This window comes from Symsagittifera roscoffensis, chromosome 9 (assembly GCF_963678635.1).
Source record: "Symsagittifera roscoffensis chromosome 9, txSymRosc1.1, whole genome shotgun sequence".
Classification (NCBI taxonomy): Eukaryota; Metazoa; Xenacoelomorpha; order Acoela; family Convolutidae; genus Symsagittifera; species Symsagittifera roscoffensis.
This window is the reverse complement of record NC_087070.1, coordinates 52,917,285-52,936,916: the sequence shown is the minus strand read 5'-3', so window position 1 is coordinate 52,936,916 and position 19,632 is coordinate 52,917,285. Positions and strand designations below refer to the sequence as shown.

Below are 19,632 nucleotides of genomic sequence, written 5' to 3'. Positions count from 1 at the left end.
CAAGAAGTTCGCATAAAAAACGGCCAGTTAATAATTCGAAATTCAAATAAATTATTCAAATTATCAAATAAACACTCTCGTTAGCCAAAATCATCAAAAATTAATTATGCATTTGTTGTTTGGGTCTATAAATTGTTAGACAACTTCATTTCTAATATTCGGATAGTACTACCAAGTGCTGAACACTTACCTCTCAACTCATAAATGAAACAATTAATGATTTACTTGTGATGCAATTAGTGTCTAGTTTTACATAACGGAAAATGTTGTCTCGATTCAATTTTGAACGAATTAGTAGCTGATTAATTAACCGCTCACACAAATAGTGCAAAAAATATCGTTTGTTGATTATCCCGAATTGGAAATTTTCGTATTGGCACAGCTGAATAAAAATGATCACAAGTATAAATAGTTTTTTTTTAATTCTGAGCCCAGGATATTGGTAGTTTTTAGAAAAATCAAGAAGTTCGCATAAAAAACGGCCAGTTAATAATTCGAAATTCAAATAAATTATTCAAATTATCAAATAAACACTCTCGTTAGCCAAAATCATCAAAAATTAATTATGCATTTGTTGTTTGGGTCTATAAATTGTTAGACAACTTCATTTCTAATATTCGGATAGTACTACCAAGTGCTGAACACTTACCTCTCAACTCATAAATGAAACAATTAATGATTTACTTGTGATGCAATTAGTGTCTAGTTTTAAAAAACGGAAAATGTTGTCTCGATTCAATTTTGAACGAATTAGTAGCGGATTAATTAACCGCTCACACAAATAGTGCAAAAAATATCGTTCGTTGATTATCCCGAATTGGAAATTTTCGTATTGGCACATCTGAATAAAAATGATCACAAGTATAAATAGTTTTTTTTTTTAATTCTGAGCCCAGGATATTGGTAGTTTTTAGAAAAATCAAAAAGTTCGCATAAAAAACGGCCAGTTAACAATTCGAAATTTGCAGGAATAAAAAAATCACCTTCTTCGAAAAGTCTGTACATAACTAACGCACAAAACCAGATCTTGAAACATTAAAATCAGTTAAAGTTTATACACTAATTTCAAGACTTCATATCGTTATGAGGCCAAACTTTGCACTGGATAGTCACACAATTTGGTTTGTGTAGATCTCTGGAATCCAGAGACAAGTCTTTAAGCAAAATAAAATTGAAAATTCACAAAATACACAGTTTGGCTTCGTAAATGATGTAATGCTGAAAGCGTAGAAAGCTATTGTCTTTTTTGGCGTAGGATAGATGGCATAGAGTATATAGTGTAGAATGGCATAGGCCAAATTGTCATATAGGGTAGAATGGCATAAGGTTGAGTGGTATAGGGTTGTTTGGAATGGGGTAAATTGACCAGCTACCTTTTTTATGTGGAAAAAAATCCCGCAAACAAAAATGGTTCAAATTTGAGCTGAGGCAAGCTATATTGCCCCATTAAGTTACCATACAACTCAAATTACGATTTATGGGCTTTTGGGGATGAAAACCAAACAGTTCAAAATTTAAATTTATTTATTTTTCTTCATCAAAACTGTTTGAGACTATTACACGGCAGTCGAAACATTCAGGAAATTGCACTCGATATATGGGTTGTCTTGTTAAAGTTTTTGCTAGTTTTAGTTTTTTTACGGATTTTGATAACATATGTTCCACTCAAGACGCAAATTAAACCCACACAAAGTGTGCATAAACAATAAGCTTTTACAGCTATACTAATGGTCTGGGTGAAATTTTTCAAAAACAGTTGGATTGGAAATAAAGTTTGAAAAAATTGTTTGCTCAAATATGCAGAAATTTTTATTTTAATTGGTTATTGGGGTAGAGTGAAGAAATTACACAGCCGATTAGGCATGTAAATTCTACTCAAATTAAACAAGACTGCTCGTATATCAGGGCAAATCCCTGAATGTTCCAAGTGCCCCTTGATCCATATCGGTTAACTTTTGGGGAAAAAAATAAAAAAAACTATCATTTTTGGACAATATCAAAGAGCAAGTGTGAAAATTCAAGTTAAGAAAATAATACAATCTATTAATAAAGGATTAAAACAAACTCAATTCAATTTGGAACGATTTTATTGTGCGGGTTAATATGGTACGCATAAATAGTTCGCGTTACGCTTTCAGCCTTTTGAATTAAATCTTCAAAGAGCACATAATTTAGTTCAGAGCATAGCCAAATTGGTAACTTTCAAACTTCCAGAACTTTGTAAAAAATTATCAGAGGTAAAATATTTTGAAGGTAAATTTGGTTTTAGGGAATTGACATCTTCAATGGGGTAAAAAAATTGTTTGTTAAAAACTGTTGTTCCAAATGCCAAAAATTGACTAAACTAAAAAAACAATTTAATTTCCTTTTTAAGTTTGAGATTTTCTCTGAAATTCATCCCCCCACGCGCCATGTAGAGTACAGAGTGATTGATTTTGCTTCTAGTAACAAATTAATTATGGTAAATAAGTTTCCTTCAACCACTTTAAAACGATTTCTAAGACGGATTAAATCCCCGCTTACGCGTCCTTAGCGCGAAACATATCGCGCGTTAATTGTCCCAAATTGACTAAAATGGCAATCTTTAAACCCCCGTAACTTTATGAAAAATGATCACAGGTGAAATATCTTTTCAAATTTAACCTCAAGACAACAATTTTCTGTGAATGATATAAAAAAACTCCGTCAAAAATGGCTAGTTAAAAGTCAAAATTTGCCTGAAGAAAAAACCCACCCCGAATACAAACATTCCGTTACTTTCGTTACAAAAGACGGAACAACTACATTAGCAGATTCAAATAAATTTTGTGCAGAGTGGTGAAAGAACTGTGAAAAAGAGGTCTCTGTGCAAGAGTGACTTTCAATTGGGGATTGTTGTTAATACTATTTTTGGTATGTGGCTATTAGGTGCTATACCTAACGACCACGCCGTAGCTAAAATACAAGCAAAATCCTGGAAGTTACAGTAAAAATTGAATTGCGATGAAGTCGTATAGAAGCTCTTTTTGATATAGTCGCATCAAAATTTGGATCAACACCACGCAACACCTCTTCCCCCATGTCATAATGCAATGAAACTTTGCCTGGTGAACAAATTAACTATAGTGAACAGACTTTCTGTCGTATCGTCACTCATTTAGCAATTTTAACATATAAAACAACCATAAAACTGGGAAACTGGGAGGGGGGGGGGGGGGATTGGGGGTGTAGTAGAAACGTGGAAAAGAGATTGCAATACTCCAAAATGGATTGTATTCTTTAGCGATGTGTAACTTCTATTGTATATTTTTAAGTTATATATTTTAAGGATAAATTATTTTGTTATTGGTACCATGGAGCGTGGCAGAACACTGGTAACAGTGGGCGCTGCCCGCCAGTATCTCATCGTCCAAATAGTATGGCTCAGTGTTGGGTATGTCCTCTATGAATGACTCTCCGTCTCTGTAAATGCTGTACGAGTGCACTGCTTCAGTCTCCATTGAAATGGCCATCTTCGTCGAGTAGTTGAAGATGTTCAAGCCTAACTCGTTCACCTGTCACCACAAACATGATTGAAAAACGGTTCCCGCCGCCCACCTCACATAATCATCAATTTTACGGTGTAACGAGGGGTCTGACAAGGTTAAGTATGACGACCAAACAGAGGCGGATCTAGGATTTTCTCGAGGGGGGAGGGGGGCGGATTTTCAAAAATTTTTCGAAAATTTTGACGACCTTTTTTTTTAGGTCGATCAGATTGATTTTCCGAGCTCTCCCAAAGCAGTAAAAAGACCCTGTTTTGGCCACATTTTCTGCGCCGCAGGCAATTTTTTGAAAAACAGGGGTCAAAAAAGCCGTTTTTGGGCACTTTTTGGAAAATTTTGACAAAAAATCGCGTTATTTTTGGCGCGCGCCTCCCCTCAAAGTTAGTATATATTGACGCCGAAGGCGCCTTTAGAAAAATTTTTGGGATCGGTAGGCAAAAATTGATTTCTTAAAAAGTACCAAAGGGGGGACCCTTTGGGTTGGCAGGGGTTCGAATCCCTGAAGGGAAGGCGTCCGCCCCCACCCCCCGCGCCCTTCCCCCCTAAATCCGCCCCTGCGACCAAACAATACCCCAGTCGAGCTGCTCCATTTATGTTTCAACTTTGAAAATCGAGCAAGTGCACTTTTGTGACTCAAATTTTGCGGTCGAAAATCATTTTGAGTCGAGCACAAAGTCAAAACATACCCGATTTTGGTCGAAAAAGTCGAAACATAGGTCAAGCACAGCCAAAAAATAGGTCGATCACAGTAGAAACATACCCAATTTCGATCGAGAGTTTCGAAACATACGTCGAGCACAATCGAAACATAGGTTGAGCACAGTCGAAACACAGTAGACCTATCTGGGCTATTTGATTGATATTGAAAATATAAATGCTGAATAAAAAAATATTTCGAAATTAGAAATGAAAATTTAAACCAGATGTGTTTCCACTGAGAGACCAAAAAGCATTTTGAATTTTTTTTGGAGCAACTACAGCTGACAATAAAGCGGAAAAATAAAGCGGGAAAAATCAATTTTTGTTTGTCGAGAAAATTGAGACAGACGAAACATACGTATTTTTGTTCGAGAAAGTCGAAACATATCGTTTTTGGTCGAGAAAGTCGAAGCATATTTGAACTGTGTCGAACAAGGTAGAGATATTTTTTTGTGGGGTCGAAAAAGTTGAAGCAAGCCAAAATTTGGTCGAGACGGTTAAAACATATCAATTTTTCGAATTAGACGAAACGTAAAGCAAGCAAATTAACCCGGGTAGGATTGTCGTGACCTAATTAGTCTGATGACAGTTTTTGTAACAATCGAACAAAGTGAACAGTAAGATTGCTAGTAAAATTTTGAAGGTGATGTAGGGGGGAGGGAAAAGAGCCCAAAAAGCTCCCAAGAAGAAAATTGAAAGCCAACAAAGCTGACATCTTGTTCTCTCAGAGCTATTTAGGGAGGATGATAAGAACTTGGTTGGAAGATGATTTTTCAGGTTTATCAGATTGGAGCAATCATGAGAGCAGTGCGAGCCAAATTTAATCAAAACAAGACTGCTCGTATATCAGGGCGAAGCTCTGAATGTTCCAACTGAACTTTAAAGTGAATTCAAAAAATTTTTGATTGAAAAATTGACGAAATTATCAAAAACAACGAAAAGGCTTATTTTTCCGTTTTTCCATCAATTTAGATCCACACCACCTTATGTTAACTACGTATAGACCAAATACAAGGATCAAAACACAATTCAGTTTGAAACCTTATAAACTACCGCTTATCAGTGCAAAAAAAAACGCAATATATGACGCGTCATTTATCCCAAATTGACCCAGTTAGCAATTTTCAAACCCACATAACGTTTAAAAAATTTTATATATTTTTTGAAGTTTAAATACTTTTTTATTTTGAGATCAAGAAAACAAAATTTTCAGATATATAATAAATTCCGTCCAATTTCTAGGTGAAAAAACAAACGTTGAATAATTAAAAAACACCCCAAAGTATAAGTATTCTGCACTTTCTACTAAAATCGGAACAATTAAATGTTGCGATATAGGATATTAACGATTGAAGATATATAAATGGAGGGGAATCTTAAACTGATCCCAATTCCTTTTGTTTTATTTTTTCAAATTTTGACTATTACCAGACTCTGTCAAAATAACCTGCAAGCAGCTTACAGTGTTAATACATAAAGACGTATTTTAAAAACAAGTCTTAGTAAGAAAACCAGGTGTGTATTCATAGGGGACCGGTCTACTTGCGCATGCGTGCCGCTAAGCGTGCGGCTATTAAAGCAATTAGAATTGAGTTTGTTTTGTCACATTTACAACTTAAGCTCAAACTGAGGCACGCTGCATCAATGTGAGTAATTATTCTAATTGATCATATCAAGCGGCACGAATGCAACTCGCTACACCGATGTATTTATATATTCTAACAAGAAAAATTGGTCCTATAAGTCCCAAAATAAAACAAGACTGCTTGTATCAGGGTAAACCCCTGAATTTTTTGACTGCCAATTAAATCTATGAAACAAAAAATAGCACGAAAAAAAAATCTAATGAAATTTTTAAAATTTAAAGTTTGAGATTATTTTGAAAATCATCCCCCCACACGCCATAGAAAGTACAAAGTGATAGATTTCGCTCCTAGTATCAAATCAATTATGGCAAATAAGCTTCACTCAACCAAGTTGGAACGATTTCTAAGACGGATAAAATCTCGCTTACGCGTTAATAGCGCGAAATATATCGAGCGTTAATTGTCCCAAATTGGCCAAAATGGCAATCTTTAAACCCCCATAACTTTATGAAAATGACCACAGGTGAGATATCTTTTCAAATTTAAGCTCAGGACAACAAAACCTTTTGAATGATTTGAAAAAATTCTGTCAAAAATGGCTAGTTAAGAAGTCGAAATTTGTCTGAAGAAAAAAAACCCACCCGAGCACAAATATTCCGTTACTTCCGTTAAGAAAGTCGGAATAACAATCTATAGCATAACTTCCAAACCATTTTGATTGGTCAGCGACTACTGTAGCCGACTCTCGGTTTGATAACCGGCTCTAATTTTAAGATTTTTTCTGTTAACGTTGGGGGAATTCTCATGATGGAGCAAATGAATGATGCAAAACTTTTAATGATCTGAAATGGCGAGATTTTGCTCAAAATTGACGTCATTATTAGCAGAAAAAGATTTACAGCATCCCAGAAAAGTTTTTCTGAACAATTCGTGAAAATATACAAAAAAATGTTTTTTTGATTTTTCATTTTTTGTAAATTCGATTTTTACATTTTTCCCAGCACCCGACTTTTCAAAATATTTGAAAATTCATTTTTTAATCATCAATATTAGTGTCAATGGCCTGGATTTATTCGCTTTCTTTTCTATTCGCGATATGTTTGAGCAAGAGGTATTCTCTGAACTGGAGTATTTTGCGAGTACGATCCACAAAAATTAGCCTAGTTTTTAGGCCCGCTTTTAAAACCTATCTCATATCTCGTTCATTTTTCCTGGTACAAATTTGGGATTGAATTGTGTCAAAAATGGTTCATCCTTTGTTTGAAACAATCGTATTCGTATCATAAGATTTCGACAATTTTTGCATTTAACTTTCATCTCGAATATAAGCTCGAAATTTTTTCCCCAACGGGCAAAATTATTGAATATTTACACGTAAAATGACTCGAAAACTTGTTTTTTTCTTATTTCCTAAATATCTAAATTGATTTAGAACCAAACTTATTTTCTTTTTTTTAATATTTGCAATTTTGTAGGTTAAAGAAATTTTTATAAAACGGATTTTAAGCGAACCGTTTTGATTAGACAAGGACTGGGTTTTGTGCAGACTCTGTTGCTAACTGGGTCCGAGTACTCTGGCTTGTTGGGTGCATTAGTGTCATTGTCGCAGTCCACTTTCGCCCTCACCAACAGGTCATAACAGGAAGAGGGGTCCAGTCCTGTGAAATTGTGGCCCAGCAACGCATCTGCTGCAGACCAGCTGTTGGGACCGGGAGAGACCTCGTAAGCTAGAAAAAAAATCACTTTAAAATTATGAAAAACTTAAAATTAACAACTTAAAGGTCTAAATCATTGAGATTAATTATTTGAGGCTAAATAAGCTACGACTATCTTTTGAAGAGAGCCGTTGCAGTTTGCAGCGCATAAACAATTTGGACCCCCATCCTATGACGGTCCGGCACCATCACTACCGATGCGACACAACGCAAAGTGAGATTGCACCTATGCCAGTTTGAAAGTTTTTCGTTTTTTGACATTTCGTTTTTGCAAAAAGTGCAGATCACTACACACTTATACCAATCGAAAAAAAATTGTAAAAGCAAAAAGAAGCACGCGATTACTCATGTTCAATTTATGCTATTTAAGAAATTTAACCAAAGAAAGTTTTTTCTGGGTATTTTCACTTTTTTGCCAATATTTCCTAAGATCATCAATTTACTTGTATACATGCAGGAGCGGATTTAGGGGAGGCGGGAGCGGACGCCCCCTCTCAGGGATTCGACCCCCTGCCGACCCAAAGGGTCCCTCTTTTGTTACTTTTTAAGAAATCCATTTTTGGCCTACCGACCCTAAAATTTTTCTACAGGCGCCTTTGGCGCCAATATATATTACTTTTAACGGGGGGGGAGCGCGCGCCGAAAAAACGCAATTTTTTGGTCAAAATTTTCCAAAAAGTGCCTAAAAACGCCTTTTTTGTACTGATTTTTCAAAATTTTGCCTGCGGCGCAGAAAATTTGGCCAAAACAGGGACAAAACAGTGCTTTGGAAGACCTCGAGAATTCAATTCTGTCGACCTGAAAAAAAAGGTCGACAAAAATTTTCGATTTTTTTTTGAAAATCCCCCCCCCCTCTCGAGAAAATCCTAGATCCGCCCCTGTATATATGAAAAAGAGAAAAAAGCCAGCAAATAGTTGGAAAAGTTTCAATGAATGCACGGAAACAAAAAGCTTCAACTTTCGAATTCCAATAGAAACATGTATGGCCTTAATTTATTTTCTTAATGAATATAATTCAGTTTGAGAAATTTGGATCAATAGTTTAAGTTTTGTTTATGCTGGGAAATTGAAAGTCGATCACAATTTTGCTGTTCAATAGTGGAGTTTGCCTTTTTTTCATCAATGAACTGAAATTAGAACATAGAAGTTAAAAGCAAACAAGACTACTCGTATCAAGGCGAAGCCCTGAATGTTCCGACTGCCTTTAGGGTTTATGGAGCAGCAGTATTAACATAAAAAAATTAAATGAAATAAAAAATGATAATTTTTTTTTCTCTAAAATTTGACATTTTTTTTGAAATTCATCTCCCCACACGCCATATTAAGTACAAAAAGATAGATTTCGTTCCTTGTAACAAATCAATTACGGCAAATAAGCTTCGTTCAACCAAATTGGAATGATTTATAAGACGGATTAAATTTCCGCTTACGCGTTAATAGCGGCGCGAATTATATCGCGCGTTAATTGTCCCAAATTGGTCAAAATGGCCAAAATGGCAATCTTTAAACCCTCATAAATTTACGAAAAATTATCACAGATTAAATATCTTTTCAAATTTAAGCCCAAGACAACAATACCTTTTGAATGATATTAAAAAATTCCGTCAAAAATGGCTAGTTAAAAAGTCGAAATTTGTCTGAAGAAAATAACCCACCCCGAGCACAAATATGCCGTTTTTTTCGTATTAAATTGTAACTTTGAACAAATGTTGAGAGATTTCATAATAATAAAATGGAGAAAAGTTATCACCAACTACATAAATGTCTTCACTTTGCTCATTTTCACTTAACAAATTTTAAAAAATTTTGAACATCTATTTTAGACAATCAAATGAAAATTATACAACATAGATTTCTGAAACCATTTTCATGAATAGGAATCACAGCAGAACAAATATTTATACTAAAATTTATTTGAATTCCATTTAAAAATTGAAAACTTAAGTATGACCAGGAAAAACACATTTAGTCGGGACGATTCATAAAAAAGAACTAGCTTGTTTAAGCAAAAATGGGGAATTTTTTTTATTACTTATGATTTCTATATAGGTTCTATTGAAATTGATTTTGTGTTGTAGGAACATGATTTTGAGTGTAGTTGCATCCTACATTCAATATGCAAAAAACTACTTAACCTGCATCTTTGTTAATGATAGCAAACCCATCGCAAGCCAATGAATTTCTCAGAAAAAAAAAACTGCTACCTTGATTGCAAAACACATAACTTCCTTGCATAATAAGTTCGTATTGAACTTGAAAAATGGGAAAAGGCAAAAATTAACAAAAATAAATAGGTGGAAAAGGCGCTGCCTAGAGTTCTTGCTTCTGATAGTTCATTTTAATTCAATTTTAGTGAACAGTTCATGAAAAAAAGACATTTGAATGAATAGAACGAGCAAGACTGCTCGTATCAGGGGGAATCCCTGAATGTTCCGACTGCCTTTTAGGGTGTATGGAGCAGTAATAACATGAAAAATTTAAATATAGAAAAACAAAGATAAAAAAGTTTTTAAAAAAATCAGGTTTTTCGTGAAAACATCCCCCCATACGTCATATTAAGTGCAAAGTGATAGATTTTGCTCCTATTAACAAATCAATTATGTTATATAAGCTTCCTTTAACCAATTTGGAACAACTTTTAGGACGGATTAAATCTCGCTTACGCGTCAATAGCATGAAATATATCGCGCGTTATTTGGACCGAATTGTCCAGAATAGCAATCCTTAAACCCCCATAACTTTACGAAAAATGTTCACACGTGAAATATTTGTTCGAATTTAAGCTTAGAAAAACAATAGTTTTCGAATGACTTTGAAAATTTGCGTCACAAATGGCTAGTTAAAAAGTCGAACTTTGTCTGAAAAAAAAAACCACCCCGAGCACAAATATTCCGTTACTTTCGTTAGAAAGTTAGAAGAAAAACGCTGAATTGTGGATTAACTATGAGAACGAAATTTAAATACTTGAAAAAATCAGAAGAATAAAGTTTTTTTTTCTGGTATTAGCAAAAGTGTAGCAAAAGGGTGCCTAGCAGATCGATGAAAACAATTCTTTTGTTTGAATTGAAAAAATGGGGATTTCATGAACAACAAACAAAGTTATGAACAAAGTATCTCTCACTAAAGTGCTCTTCGCTTTTTCTGTAGATTTCCTGAATAGTGAATTCACTCCGCGCATTTGCTCCATTGCGTGTTCTACCGTAACAAAAGATAGTTGTATCCGGAAATTAATTTGAAAAGCATGTTGAAAGTTTTTGCAATGCTATTGTGTTCACCCAAACTGTATTTTTCTAGTATTATATGTCTATTTTTGCATCTAAGTTAGGTTTTAATATATTTTTGCAATTAAGGATGTTTTTTCTGTAACAACAAATTGGTATATTTAGAATCAGTTTTAATTAGTCTAAAAAACATTGCACAGAAATAAGCTCCAGGTTAACTATTATTTCAACAAATTTTCAAAATGCTTAATTTAAAAAAACTGGTAAGTAGATCATAATGTTCCAACTCTATTCAATTTATTCGATTCAATCAATACAGTGTAGGAAATATAATACAGTTTAATCTTTTACTGCATTAGGATAGAAATTATTCAACCTAACAAATAGCAACCTTCTGGGATTACTGTTGCAATTAGGTAAAAACAAAAAATGATCTAATACAAATCAGAAACAATAATGTCACTAAGCTGAACATTGTATAAAATAATTGTTTTTCAGAAATTGAAAACATTTGAAAATCGATAATCTGAAAATATTATTGACATCAAAAAACTGAAGCATTTCACTGTTTTGCATGATGAACACTTTTCCATAACTTTGTTTTACAAGGATAAAAAGAATGATACCATTTGTACAAAATTGCGTGCTAATGCTACATTTCTTTGACTGCTAATGCTACATTTCATTTCGCATATTTTCATAAACTAAATGTTTAAATTGGATTCAGTTTTTGGTTAAGGATGCTTGAAATCCGTGTTCCCTCGGCAAATAACACCAAAATTAATTTAAAAAAAGTCGCAAATCAGATTCTTCTCAAAAAACGGTCTTAACACAAACAAAACGTTATTTTTAGCATTTATTTTGACGTTGAGTGGTTTATAACTTTTCGAACTCACAGTCAACGCCACTGATGGCCACTGAGTTGTCCCATGTGAGTGAAATTGAAGTGTCGGAGATTGGGGTGCTCACAAAATTGACGGGGGGCAGGGGTTTGGTGCACCCCACGCAAGTACCCACATCTCCTATCTGGCCAAAGTAGACGGAGTGAATCGAATACACGTACTCGGTACCTGAATGCAAAGTTTATCAAAAAATGATCGTTTAATAGTTTCAATTACTTTAATTGTGATACACATACAATTTTCAATTAAAACGGCTAAAAATAAAGGCAGCGTTTAGTCAGGGAGCAGATTCAGCGTGTCCGCCTCCTTCCTCACCAGGGATTCGAACCCCTGTCCAGGAGTGCTCAAAATAAAATTCCAAAATAAAGTCGATTATATTTGGTGTTGTAAAGCAAGTGTCTAAGAAACCTTATAAAAAGTTCATAATGCCACACTAATAAGTCAGAAACTGAAAAAGTTTCAGGAATTGATTTAAGGAGCAGATTGTTAGGCAAACTACAAACTAAAAAAAACGGAAATAAAAAACAAAACCTCAAACATTCGGGAATTGAAATAAGCAAATCCTGATCCTAGTTGTTCCTAGCAAAGAACAAAAAAAATACCTGGGACTGTATCTGTGTTGTCTTCAAAAGGTAGCTGATATTCAGTCAAGTTCACAAGTGGAATTGACTGGTCATTTCTAGTTATCATGAACACCACTTTGTTTCCATCATTCACACTTTGCTCGATATACAACTGGAGAGTGGCGCTGTCCTCAGTTACGATGTAGCAGGTCGGAATGTCCGGCTTGGTGTGGGCAGTCAGTGTTGCGAATTGGCTGCAGAGTTCTTGCGATGTGGTCACAGCGGCTATCGAATCGTCCGCTTGCAGTGCATCGAAGTCAGTCACGTCACAATCTAAACAAAAAATTAGAGATTATCAAAAGTTAATGGTAGAGCAAAACATTTTGTCAACCTTTTTTTACGTCGACCAAATTGATTTTCTGAGCTCTCCCATAGCACTGAAATGATCCTTTTTTGGACAATTTTTGTGGGTGGGGTGGGTAGGTTTGCACCTCTGTCTCTTCTGAACCCGCCAATGGAGCAAAAAGTAATGGTTTAATCATTCTAGTCAATTATTTAACTTTAACAATTGTAGTGATAGGAAAAATAATTTTAAAATTTTAAATTTTTTTTCTTGTAATCCAGTTAGTTTTGGCATTCCAGCTGACTTTATGAATATGTTCTTGCTACAGTCACGGAAAAAGAAATTGCAACTTTGGGTTTTCAAGCGATGAAATGATGGAAAGTTTTTTCACGTTTGAGCCATTTTTATTTTTTTAATTTTTTTCTCGAGTTGTTTCTGATGCGCATTTTTAGTTCTTCTAATTACAAAAAATGTTGGCACATTGTTTTAGCTCATGACTTTTTTGGAAGATTTTTTTTCAGCTATCGCTGGAACCGTTAAACTAGTAAGAAGAGATCCGTGTGAAACTTTTGTTTTGTGAAAAAACTTTGTTGTCAGATGAACCTCAAAAAGACAAGAAATCTCTTTTTTAGAGATTTGTTATTTTATAAAAAAAAATTACCCTTTGGATATTAAAAAAATGCTTTTTTTGACAAAATGAGGTGTTATAATCGATGATAATAAATTATAAAAGATTAAAATCAATCTAATAAATTTTCTTGTGTAAACGATAATCAATTATAATCCGCACTCAGTAAAAAGAGAAAATAGTAGATTATAATGGATTTTTATTGTCAGTCTCCACAAGTTTCATAAAAAAAGAGATTATAATCGATTAAAAATAGATATATTGTTACTATTTTTCGAAACAAAAAAACCCATTATAATAGATTATAATCGATTATAAACGATTGTTGTTTCAAAAAAAATTTTCTGAAATTTTATTGAATTATAATCCATTTTAATCAATTATAATCCATTTTTAATCAAAAAGTGTCATCGCTTCATTTCGTTTTATTTTGGTTTTGTTTTGTGTGCTTTTCAATTGGTTTGTTTTCTTACTATTTACTGTTCACTGTTTACTTTCTTACTGTTACTGCAACGACGGATTTAGGGGGGACGCCTTTTTTCAGGGATTCGACCCCCTCTTTGTAGTGTTTTGAGATATCAATATTTGGTGACGGACCCATTGGCCTTTGACGCCAATAAAAACTAATTTTGAGGGGGAGCGCGCGCCAAAAAAACGCGACTTTTCGGTGAAATTTTTCCAAAAATTGCCTTAAAAAAGCCGTTTTTGGCCTGTTTCTTCAAAAGTTTGCCTGCGGCGCACAAAACTTGGCCAAAACAGGGTCTTTAAGTGCTCTGGGAAAGTTCGGAATATCAATTTGGTCGAACTAAAAAAAGTTTGGTCGAAAAAACTTCTGGAAATTTTTTGAAAATCCGCCTCCACCCGTCGAGAAAATCTCATATCCGCCCCTGGTTTGCTTGATTTTTACTGTGTTTTCATACAGAGTAGCTAAATTATAATCCATTATATTTCATTTTTCTCTTAAAATAATATTTTGATAGAAAAAGGGATTAAAATCTATTATAATAGATTATAAGAGATTATAAGAGACCTTCAGAAAAATTATAATGAATTAAAATTGATTATAATTTATTAAATTGTCACCAAAAATGTTATCATTATAATGGATTATAAATCGCTTAAACATCTAAAATTGGCGCTTATAATTAAATATTATTTTGCTAAAAGTACGATTATAATTATAATATAATCGACTATTTTCTCTTTTTACTGAGCGCGGGACTGGATTATGAGATATTATCTTTTCTTGGAAATTATCATGATTATAATCGATTATATATTCGTTTTGGTTAACAGCTAATTTTGGTAATTATAATTAATAATAAAGATTAAAAATCAACATATTAATCCGTTATAAGCGATTGCCTAAGCTTAATTACGGATACGGATAAGCTAGGTCTTCATATAGATTTTTCCTTATTAAAAAAATATAAGAAACGACTCAGCTACGACATAAAATTTGACTAAGATTCTGGCATTGTTTTTGAACAAATTGATCAACAAGAGGTCAACAAAAAGTTTAGTTTTTTTTGTGAAAAAAACCTATATAGAGGCTAGTTTTATATCCATAGGTTTCCAACGATTACTTTTAAGTTCAAAGTTTTAAAATGCTTCTGCTGTTTACGAGGACTTTTTGGCTCTAAAACACCTCTAGCACCCCCTGATAAAAATAGACAAAAGACGCTATTTAATCAAGGGGGGGAGCTCAAAAAAATATATTGAAAAAGGGGGACGAAGCGTGTTCGGATCTTGTTAATTATCCCTCTCCCCTTTTGAAGGTGCAAAACTAACATAGGATAAACCGTTTAATTAGTTAATTATAGTGGGGAAACTCTTTATTAGGTACCAAAGGGGGATTAGGACTCGTATGTGCTCTACCGTGTGCCTACCTATGCACCCCGTGACGCTGATTTTGTACTGAGTGGCTGGAACGAGGGCCGATCCGGCGTCTACCGTCAAGTTCAGGGGTCCACTGTCATATCGAGCAGAGTCGCCGGTGGCAATGGTAAAGGCTGCCACTCTGTTTGTGTTCACAGTCTCTGTCACTAGGGAAGTTTGCAGCTGGTCCAGTGTTATGTAATATCCTAATAAATGATGTAACTATTGCATAAAGTGCTGGGCTTGCACCGTCCGTCTTACCAGAAATAGCTTTTGTTTTTACGGTGTATAAATATTGGTTTTACAAAGTTGTATATACAGATGTGTTGCTTATTGGCTAAATAGCTCATACGCCAATTTTCATGACAATTAGACAAAGTTAGTAGACGTTGAAAAAATATAAAATTTGCACGCGAGGTGATGGGGGGGGGGGGGGGGGGGGTTAATCACTGACCGTCCGGTGAGTTGGGGGGGTTTTCCCACGACACTCTAATTGCGGTGGGCTCCACCGTACTCGTTTGCAGTTGGAGGGGGGCTTCAGGATGAGTGCAGTGGAAAACAACCTGACTGGGGGGACTCAATTCACCATTGTTGCCGATCAGATATCCTGTAAAATATCAAACTGAAATAAAGTTATAAAATCAAAATTAAATATATGTTTATGTTTTTTGTGAGACATCTTTTTTATAAAATAAAAGTTTTTTGCTAGCTTTTGATTCATTATCAACCAACAAAAGCTAGAAATAAGGATTGAGAGCTATAGCCTAACAAAGATGCAAAAAAATGCTTCGATAAAAATTTCACAACCAGGGACAGATCTAGGATATTCCATGGGTCACTTTGTCTCCGCTCCTGATTTCAACCCAAATGATTTTCCCCTTAATGATTTTTCCCAAATTATTTTTCCCTTTTCCCTCCCAGTCTCGAGGAAGGTAAAAACAATCGGACCGGGTGTTCTGCTAAAACAACACAGCTATCTTTGATAGAATACAATTGTTTTGACAATTTTGTTTGTCATAAATTCTTACAAACAAATGTCGACCCGCAATCAATTTCCAACGTTTATTTTCGATTATAAAAGGATTTTAGTACCAGTCTCACAAAAATAGTACCAGTCTTTAAATATAACCTCTCTTTTTGATCTCAAATATGATAAGTTATTATAGATTATAATCGATTATTTTTATCCGAATTTCTAATTCATTTGTTTTGCAAAAAAACCATTATGATAGATTATAATTGTTTATAATCATTTTTGCTTGCCCATTTTGTCTTCGAACTTGCACCTAAATTGCTTGTGTGTCATGCTTTTCGTAGAAGTTGGTTTATGTGAAAAAGGAGAAAATTGTTTCAACAGTTTTCAAATTATATCAAATTTATAACTTTTTTTTTTTTCATTTCTTTTTGAGTAAAGTTATTTCATGATGCACATTTTAGGTTATGTTCATCACCAAATATCAGCCAACAGCTTTGGTTTCATGATTTTATAGAAGAATTATATTTCACCTACCGCGGGATTCTTTCAAATAATATGAAGAGATATGTTTGAAACTTTTGTTTCGTGGTAAAACATTGTGTTCAGATTAACCAAAGAAAGACAAGACATCTCACTTTTAGATAGTTTTGACAGAAAAAAGGCTTATAACCTTTTATATTAGATTATAAGAGATTACAAGGGTTTTTTTTTTGCCTTTTTACGAAAGTTTTTTTTTGCCTTCTTGAATCGCCAAAGTATCTATTCTGGCTCAAAAGCAGACAGCTAAAATTCTCTTCATAGAATAACTCAGCATAGATTTTCAGCAAATACGATACAAACAATTTTTGGTATGTTTAATGACAAAAGTTTTTTGAAAATTTTTTAAGAACAAAAATGGGTTAGGGAAAAAAGTATCTTATAATTTTGCAGGGCAAAACCCATTATAAATTGCTACTTAAATTTTAAAATATCGCAATTTTGAACGTCGCAGACAAGAAAATGCTGGTTATAGAGTTTTCATTTTTTAAAAAATTTATATGATTGCGGTTTTTTTTCAGTCAAACCATATAAAAACCCCAATTCGTTAAGTACAAAACATTTTATGAAATGTCTATGATTATTGATTTTTTGATTTTTCATAAATGGAAACTGTATGACTAGCAATTTTCCATAAATCAAAAAAAAATTGTTTCTGCAAAATTTAATTTCTCAAAATTTTTGGGTAGTGTTCGTAACCAAAATTGGTGGCAAAGACCTTGGTTACTCAAAAGTAGAAACACCAAAGGTTTAACCATCTCGGTTTGACCATCACTACAATGCATTCGAAACGGCCTGCATTGTCTTAGTTTTGTCCTAAAAAAAGATAAAATGAAAGTATTAAACTTTTAAATTTTGGTTAAAAATTTCACAAGTGATTTTTGTTAAAACAATTGTAACTAATTTTAACTAATCCTGCATTGACCAAGGCATACAAAACATGCCATACAAAATAAATGGGCGTTTTGAGCGTTTTTGAAAAAATTTATTCTGGGAAATGGGGAGAAAATCGAATTATGTGTATCCAGCACTACGTTATGCACACAAAAGCTTAATTTTTGCTTGCTGCTTTTTTTTGCGAAATGGCGTTAAATGTTTATATTGTCGGATATTCTTGTTGTCGGATATTTTCAAGAACAAAAGAAGCAAAAAGCTACGGCAGACAAAAAATAACACTCGGTTTTGCCAACAATGACAATATTTACATTTATTTCTCAAATACCTTTTAATGAGTTGCACCTTGCGTATATACAATGTTAGGCTCTTTTTCATTTTCCCCCACATTTCAAAATTTTCATTTTCTTAATTGTCTTAATTGTTAATTGTTATTATGTCTGAATGCGTGATTTTACGGTGTAAGGTATAAAAAACAAATGCGTTCACAATAAAAGAATTGTTCACCATTCAAAGTTTTATTACATTATAGCAATGTAAAAGTAGTTTTTCAAAAATGAAGTTCAAATGTAGGGGGAAGCGGAAAAGAGCTGAATGTTAAAACAAGAGTTTCTGAATGCTGCGCAAGTTGGCGCAGAATGGTCCAACGAAACCTTTAAACAAAAATTAGCCAGTTGATTTGATTAACTGTATTTTTCAAAGTCGCAACATGGATTGCGCAAAGTTGCAATACAGCAAAAATGGGCCACGCAAAGTCGCAATATGGGGCGTGCAAATTCGCAACAAGGGTCGCGCCAATTTGCAACATGAGTTGCGGAAAGCCGCAACATGGAACACGCAAACTCGCAACATGGGTAGTGCAAAGTGGCAACATGAGTCGCGCATTACAAGAAATTTCGAGCAGTTTAGGTAATGAAATTGTTGCCGCATAAGCATAATAGAAATGCAGATTGCAAAATAAACCAAATTATATGCATTTTTAATCTGCAGTTAGCTAGATCAATATGTTTTACTGATCACAGACAGGACCGCCACGAGCACAGGCCGCTGTATACTCAAACTTTTGAGAGAATAATCTACCCGTGTAGTTGTATGCAGTGGCGGGTGTGAGTGAAGTGTCCACGTATGGATTGGAGACGTTCAGATCCACGTCACCTCCGTCCCTCTCCAACCTCATCTGGAACTCACCCGTTCCATCTGACAGCCAGAACTGTACCCCCATCACCTGTAGCAAGTGATTAACTGGGGTGATTATAATCATTTGGGAGATCTCGGAAAATAAATTTGGTCGCTCTAAAAAAGTTTTTCCCATTTTTACCATCGATGGACAGTTAATGCCAAAACTGTTGCACCTTTTTTTCGATCAACTAGTCCGAGTGAAATCAAATAATCTATAACTGCTCATTTAGACGCCTGAAATCAGTTTTCAATTATTTCAGAAAAAAAACTTGTCAAAAAATTGATTAACCTAAAATGCACTGTTTTATGACCGTTCAACTTGTTCAAAGTCACTGATGTTGTCATCGATCGTTCAAGGTTAGCTGACATATCAAACATTAAAATTCCGAAAAAAGATTCAGGTTTCGCTCTGCTTAAGTATTTTGTGCTAGCGATTTATTAGCAATAACTGTTTGAGTAACCATCCCCGGGTTGACCAAAAGTCGCTATATTAGAACTTTTCCTATAACAAAGTTGTAAGATAGCGGATGTTTCCTACAATTTTTATAAGAAGTTCTAAGATAGGGGGAATTTTTGTAGGGTGGTCAACCGTGGCCCTTACCGATGGGGTCACTGGTCCAGTAGTGAGGATCATAACTGGTCGCTGTGGACTTGTGTGGTCCAGTACAGATGTTTCCGGCGACCTATAGGTTTCCCCATTCACCGGACAGTTGAGGTAGTAGCTGAAAAAACTCAGATTCAGAATGGTTCCAAAAAAGTAAATCATAATAAAAAAAGCCTACTGGCAAAAAATAGAACGCGTTTTAAAAGTGCATTTTACAAAGTGCTGATTTCATTTACAAATGAGGAAACTCACGAAAGCACAATCACAACACAAACACTTTAATTTGTTTATGATTTTCCGCAAAAAGTTTTGGGTTTCGCGCATTTTGTTTTTTTTTGTCTGAAACCAGCAAAAATATTGAAGAAAACGTGCTTTAAATTTTT

The 19,632-nt window shown here is 34.3% G+C and overlaps 1 protein-coding gene across 1 annotated transcript in view; it reads right to left on the bottom strand.

Annotated features, from left to right (window-relative positions):
- LOC134854893 (uncharacterized) overlaps window positions 1-19,632 on the bottom strand; it is a gene marked incomplete in the record, with an annotated part of 161,968 nt that overhangs the window by 56,405 nt on the left and 85,931 nt on the right. Inside the window, 9 exon segments of the mRNA XM_063871253.1 lie at window positions 2,917-2,934; window positions 3,332-3,533; window positions 7,322-7,536; window positions 11,642-11,815; window positions 12,250-12,543; window positions 15,071-15,265; window positions 15,514-15,666; window positions 18,547-18,691; window positions 19,247-19,367. Coding sequence (XP_063727323.1) covers window positions 2,917-2,934; window positions 3,332-3,533; window positions 7,322-7,536; window positions 11,642-11,815; window positions 12,250-12,543; window positions 15,071-15,265; window positions 15,514-15,666; window positions 18,547-18,691; window positions 19,247-19,367 — 1,517 coding nt within the window.